Source organism: Octopus bimaculoides, chromosome 11 (assembly GCF_001194135.2).
Source record: "Octopus bimaculoides isolate UCB-OBI-ISO-001 chromosome 11, ASM119413v2, whole genome shotgun sequence".
NCBI lineage: Eukaryota > Metazoa > Mollusca > Cephalopoda > Octopoda > Octopodidae > Octopus > Octopus bimaculoides.
The window spans coordinates 75,032,417-75,039,774 of record NC_068991.1 but is presented as its reverse complement, the minus strand read 5'-3'; the positions used below and the strand labels follow the sequence as shown (position 1 = coordinate 75,039,774).

General features: G+C 32.3%; 2 protein-coding genes across 2 annotated transcripts in view; one reads left to right on the top strand and one right to left on the bottom strand.

The window, feature by feature from the left end:
- The window catches only part of LOC106883236 (protein MON2 homolog), a 690,047-nt gene that overhangs the window by 335,492 nt on the left and 347,197 nt on the right, over window positions 1–7,358 (bottom strand). The window lies entirely within an intron of this gene.
- On the top strand, window positions 4,312–7,347 carry LOC106875528 (G-protein coupled receptor dmsr-1). The gene has a single exon (XM_014923724.2). It carries the CDS (start codon window positions 4,960–4,962, stop codon window positions 6,100–6,102), a length of 1,143 nt encoding a protein of 380 aa, XP_014779210.1. The 5' UTR covers window positions 4,312–4,959; the 3' UTR covers window positions 6,103–7,347.

Sequence of the window (7,358 nt, the reverse complement as noted above, 5' to 3'; positions counted from 1 at the left end):
TATATATATATATATGTATATATATCAGTATATATATTTATTTTATTGACATTTATATTTCTGTTAATGAGTCCTCATACGCTAGTTCCTATTGCCCATCTCAGATTACTCTAAAACACTGCATTACGAAGCTTAAACTGAACAACTAAACCGACTCCTTCCTAATACATCCTCCATGTTGCCCAGTTGACACACTATCTAACCAGTTTTTTTCCATCAACCATCTGTTTACTGCTTTTAAACTAAGCCAAGCCTCATTTTTGACACTCTCAGAGTGTTGACTATACCTCACAGACCTGGACTCATTTGTTGCACATCTCTCTCCTGGTTTATGCTTCTTCTTTGTCACCCATTGACCCAAGTAGGTCTTCCATGTGTCACTGAACTAAATTTGCTGTAGATACAAGCATATACACATATATGCACACAGCTTTGCTTTAGAATAAATACTTCATATTTGATACGTGCTGTGACTAAAAGGTTTCATGACAGGAAGAGCATTTCTCAAAAAATCACTGCTCAAACACTACCAGAAAATCCATCCAAACATGGAAATTTGGACATAAAACAATGATGATGAAAGGGTATATCATGTTCCAATGACAAGGGGTCGCTGAACTCTAAGGGGCTCTGTAGCAAGATCAAAACCAGAACCATGCATCTAAAAACCAAATTTCTTGGCAATGTAGTTACAGTAAGAAAAAAGCTATCAGACTGCCATACCATGATGGAGGTTTGTTCAAAGAAAGTTGAACAACACAACACAAAATTGTAGTACTTATAGTGATGAAAACCTAGATAAATTCTGATACCATTCAAATCAGATACTAACACTAAAAGTGACAAGTTGGTGCTTGAGAATTTAAATTTAACAATACTTTAGTGTTATTGTATTTTTTTTTCGTTTTTTTTTTTCTGTGTGTGATGGGGATTCTGGAGATAAGAAATAGGCATAATAATGTCTATGTGAGATTTTTTTACAGTAAGAATGTTCTTAGAAGAGTAAAGGAATAAAATAAAGTATAAAAGACGATGTGTTAGACAAATTCATTCTTATTTTAGAGTTGTCAAACTTACTTTAAATCAAAAATCATTCTACCAGTGTGACTTTCACATCCAGAAACAAAACTAATGGTAACACTTTCCACAAGAAGCTATCATCATTGTCATCATCATCATCATCATCATCATCATCATCACATTTCATCTTAATCACCGAACTCAAACCCACTTTTTTTTTTTTTTTTTTTTTTTTTGAACTGATATGGGCTTGAATGACATTGCAACAACACATCTTATACAGTTTAATCCTGTAAGATCTTGTCTGAAATATATAATTTTTTTTTTTTTTAAACTTAATCTTATTATCCATATCTGCCAATGAAGAATTACTGTAGTTGCCTGAACAATATTTCAACAGTAACAGACAACTGAAGCATCACCAGTTGAACTGTTAATATAATAATGTGCACTCTGTACTGTTATAAGCTACAGCTCCTGGCTGTATTGAGTAAACAGTCATAGCTAGCAGAAGACACAGCTCATTGTGGGGGAAACCTAGGACACTAAATATGCATGTCCAGTAAGTTCATTGTCATCATTTCACCACATGGAAAGTTCACCGTCATCAATTCACCATTATTTTTCAATAAGATAGTTTTTAACTATTAATGGTGAGACACTATGGATATAGTGAACTTTCCACAGTAAACTTTCCACACATTGAACTTTCCTCATGGCAGTGAACTCACCTGTAATCCTGAATACTAGTTCTGACAATTGTTGACTAATTACTTGTTGTTATCCCTCGTCACATAATCATGTCAAGTTAGCTTATTAACCCTTTCGATACCAACCCGGCTGAAACCACCTCTGGCTCTGTAGTACAAATGTCTTGTTTTGATAAGTTTTGAATTAAAATCTTCTACCAAACCTTAGTCACAATTTATGTTCCTAACACTAGCTTAATGATAACCAAGTTATTTTACTAAATTCTTTGTTATATTTAAAATTAATTGAAAGAAATACAGAGCATCTCAACAGAAATATCGCAAGAAAAGGGTTAATGTTTCCTGGATTAAATATTTTGGCATTAACGTAAGAATAACTTAAATGGATGTAAGAAAGACCTTTTACTGGAAAGAAATTATCACAATTTTAGGCAAAATAAAAGAATAGAAAGAACGAGAATGAAATGCAATATTGCAAAGTAACAAAGAAATGTGTGTATTTGGTTCAGTTTATTGCTTTTCATTGGCTACAAAATGGTCTGACCAAGTTCCAGATTATAGCATGAGACTGAACAACTACAGTGTAGGGGAACTTTGCAAGCTGGAAGGTTTCCAGGGATTAATAGAAATGTTATTGGAAATATCATTGAGGGGCACCACAGCACTTGTAATCCAGGGTTCTGCAGATTCTGGTGCTGGTGCTGGTCTGACCATATGCAAGGCAAGCCTAGTAAGAACTTACAGTCATCCAAATCTATCAAAGGAATATATCTGGCATAAGGTTATAGCAATAAAACATGAAAATACTCAAACAAACATACACTTCTTAAGGTGCTCAAATAACAGACTTGTTTTTCTTTAGTGAACCATAAACCAGCTCACAGAAAAAAACACAACCTCAATTCCTATCATATTAACCCTTTGGTATCAAACCCACTTGCTCTGATATAAACTTGCAGTTCCCCATTAATGGAAATTAAAATATTTTCATCTAAATTTGTTCCAAACACCAACTTAATAAAGACAAAGTTATATTTTTACTAAATGCTTCATTATTTTCAAAATTTATTAAAGCAAAGCAAGTATTTCAACAGAAGTATAACGTAAAAAGAAGAAGAGGTGACAGAGAAAGTACATTGCTACACTGTGCAACAAGTCCCCTAAAATGAAGTTGAGAAATGTGACACAATATTGACATTATTTCAGGAAAACTAAATAAATTTAGACACAATTCAAATATGCTATGGAAAAAGTAAAAGTGACAGATTAGTAACTGGGAATTCTACAATGCATTAATATATATTTGTGTATTTTTGGTGTTAAAACACTATTGAAAAACTTAATAAACTTAGAGAGAACTCAAATATGATATTAAAGGCAAAATTGACAGGTTAGTAATTAAGAATTAAATTTAAATTCTACAGTGCTCAAGTTTATCTGTGTGCATATTTTTCAAGTATTAAAAATAAGACAACCAAAATACATTCTATATGCTTCTTTCATAACGAATTAGAAATCATAACTTTTAATTATTTAAACCTAATCCTATAACGAACAAACATATTGATATCTACAAGGCTCTATCAGGTATGGCGGCATCATATAATTGTTTTTCTCTTTCCTGTCAAGGCAATATTACTTGAAGATATTATTCAAAATCTCTTTCAATCATGCCTGAAAAATGTCTTGGCCTTCGTCTAATTTAATAACTTTCAAAGCCATTTCACTTCATTCTAAATTGACTGGAGATTGCCTCGGATAATAATTAATAGAACAAAATTTTTCACTTAACCAACGTTTCTTTTCTAAGTTAAATGATTTTTGAAGCACTGACTTAATAGCACACAATGTTGGAGATATATGTAAGCAATCACAAACACATACACATGTAAGTACACACAAACACACATATAGATAAGCACAAAAATCACACATATTCGTATGTACACACACACACACACAGAGAGACATATACAGAAGCACACACATGTATAGAACCAAAATCTTGAAACAGAGTAGGAATTTAGATATTTGCCTTAAGCTGTATCTTCAAAATATACAGCAATAAAAATTCTTATTATATTAATTGATATTCATGACAGAGAATAACAACAAAAATTATTAACTGTTTGTGACATAATTATCTTCTTACTTTTATATGAAACACATGAGAGACTCGAGAAGAATGAGGAGGCGAAGAAAACAAAAATCTTCTAATTAAAACTTTGTATAAAAATCAAAATAAGTTACGTATTCAGTAATTTAAATGTTTTATCGATTGAAAATTGCTTTCAGTATTAAAACAGTGTGACAGGTAATACAAATTGATTATGCATCGCAGCAAAGAAAGCAGCAGCTATTAAAAAGAAAACAACGGAATTAAAACAATTATTTGATATAAAACATATTGGTACCAAGTCTGTTTAATTCATTCTATACATATTATGCATATATTTATAATATATATGCATATGGTGAATGTATGTATGTATATATATATATATATATATATATATATATATATATATATATTTCTCTTTAATTTAATTAAAAAGGATAAAATATATTCTATATTGCTTTTTTTCATTTTTTTTTTTTTCAAACAGAAAATTTTCTGGAATGTGATATGGGAAGTTTACCAGTTTCACCAAAACCTCCATCAACCTGAATAAAATACAAGGAACCTAAAAGTTGAAGGCCATGGGTAAACCAATCAGGTGAAAATTGAAACATCGACAGCGGCACTGTTTCTCATCTACTTAAGAAGATCAGCAAATTGTTTGGTTGCGGAAATGTAACATTGAAAGCCAACAGTGCATCACTTGAGGAACATTAAAGAGAAGTGATACAGCATCAATTAATATTAATCTCAATGAAAAAGATTCTGATGAAATGTAAAGTGCTTTTGAATATTTAGCAATTCTAATATTCAAAACAAAAATTCTTCTTCTTTCTCTCCCTCCCGCCTCTTTCTTGGAAAATACTGCTCTGAAACAACTACAACTACTACTACTACTACAACTACTACTACTATTACTACTGCTATCACCACCACCCATGGAAGATTGGATTAAACACTTATTGGGCATTTAAATCCACGAATAAAAAGAACAAGGTAACAGAAAATATATGCATGAATTTATCTGGATTATTTCTCATATTGGATTATAAATTCTTTTTCTGTTTTACTTTATATTCCAAAGAATAACGAACCAACCTGCTCAGCATAATGTTCTTAAATGATTCCTACGACAACATGGAATATGCAGCCAATATGTCACTGTGGGAGAATGTCTCCTCAACAGCGACAGGTATGACTGATATTGAAAATCCAGAACGCAGTGGATTTATGAAATTTTCCGCTGTATATGAGAAAGCGCATGGTTATATTAGTGTCACTGTTTGTATATTTGGGGTAATTTCAAACATATTGAATATTTTTGTGTTGACAAGAAAACACATGATTTCTCCTACTAATTATATTTTAACAGCTCTAGCAATTTTTGATATGTTCACTATGACAACATATATCCCATATGCTGCATACCTTTATATTTTTGCTTCTCCTAGCCAAAGTTCCTATCATCCATATGCATGGGTGCTATTCATTGTTATTCACAACAACTTTATCATAACCTGCCATACCATAGCACTTTGGTTAACTGTTTCATTGGCTGTTTTCCGATATATCTTTGTTTGTCATCACACACAAGCACCAACACTCTGCAACTTAGCCCGCTCAAAACTTACAGTTTTAATAACAGTTGGAATAAACATCTTGTTTTGTATACCTAACTATGCACAATTTGTCGTCAATGAGATGTCATCAGACGGTACCAATATTTCATACTGGATATATCAACGGGATCTTCCACCTATCTTTTTCACCATAACATTTTGGCTCTTCGGTGTCTTGATGAAGGTAGCGCCATGCACATTCTTGACAATCCTCAGTGCTATCTTAATACATGCAATGCATAAAGCAGAAAAACGAAAAGCTCGACTCCATTCACAAGGCTCACGAGCTACACAAGAATCTTCTAGCACAGAAAGCAACAGAACAACAAAGATGCTTATAGCTGTGGTCTTATCAGTGGTTATTACTGAGTTACCACAAGGAATACTTGCTCTGATAAGTGGCATCCACCAAGATTTTTTCTCAAATGTTTATGTGCCTTTAGGAGATGTAATGGATATTCTCGTACTAATTAACAGTGCAATTAATTTTATTCTTTACTGTATTATGAGTCAAGCTTTCCGAAAAACATTCAGGACTCACATCTTTAACGTTTGTGTAAATAATGTTCGGAATCGAACTAACAAGAATGGCGTAACTTATAGTTCAATTCAAACAGAAGTGACACAAGTATAGAATAATTTAAATTTAAAAAAAAACAACAAAAAAAAATGAAATAAAAAAAATGAAAAAAAAAGAAACTCCAAATCCTAGAACAATGTGATTTAAAGTTAGTTATTTCTTCTAACTAAATCATTTCATTTTAGTAAACATTTAAAAAGTCATTTCAAAAACAATATGTGAACAGATACAAGAAGAAATAACAAATATTAAAAATATTGAACAGATTTAAATCGCGTCTGGCCCATTACCGAGGAGATATACTTAGCAGATAAACAACTGTTTCTCAAGGATTTGAGAAATCATTTGTAGATGGCGCCCATGTTCAGCACTTAGAAACCAAACACAAATAAAAAGCACTATCTTTATCTTTCCAATATTAAACTATAATTTAAACATTTAAATCTGGACTGTTTTGACAATAACTTCGTTTATGGTTGTTATGCTGGTATTAGTAAACAAATTTATTTTTAAATTATCAAAAATTTAACTAAAAGACAAAAAAAGCCGTTATAACTTCGGATTTATTATTATTATTATTATTGGTTTTGTTTTGTTTTAACATTTATGGTCGTAAGTTTCCTTAACAGACAGACAGATATTAAATTGCTAAAGCATACTGATAGTAATTGTTAAAACAAAATGCAAAAATAGAAGCCAAAATGCTGCATAAAAGCTACAGAGATGGTTCGGTGAACCATGAAATACACCAAACCCGATCACTTTTTAAGCCTCTGGGAAGCACAAGTAAGACCTGTATCGGAATACTGTTCACATCTATGTGACAATCCTATTGTTGTTACGCACACACACACACATACAGACGTGCAAACATGCATATATGCATACATTCACAATCTGAGATTGCATTCAAAAGAAGGTCATTCGACCGACAGGCAAAATATCTAACCATTAACTCACAGACATGCTGTTTCTTCTCTTCGCCTCACCTAACAATAGACTATGCTCCTCTGAACTAGCTAACTGCCTACCTTTGCCACCCAGATTTTGTTTGTCCAATGAGCATTTCTTCTTGTCCTATCACCCTTACTGAGGCCCTCCTCCTGGACCCTGCATTAAACGCTTTGTTCAGTTCTTCCTTCTCAGAAGAGTAAGCTTCAAGACTTCCTTCCTTCTGTTGAAGCTGAACATAACAATCCTGTCAACCTCACCAGCGTGTGCAAATCTGTGAAGCTCAAGAGCATTGAGTGCCCTTCTGCCTTCGATTATATATACATATACATATATATATATATATATATATATATATA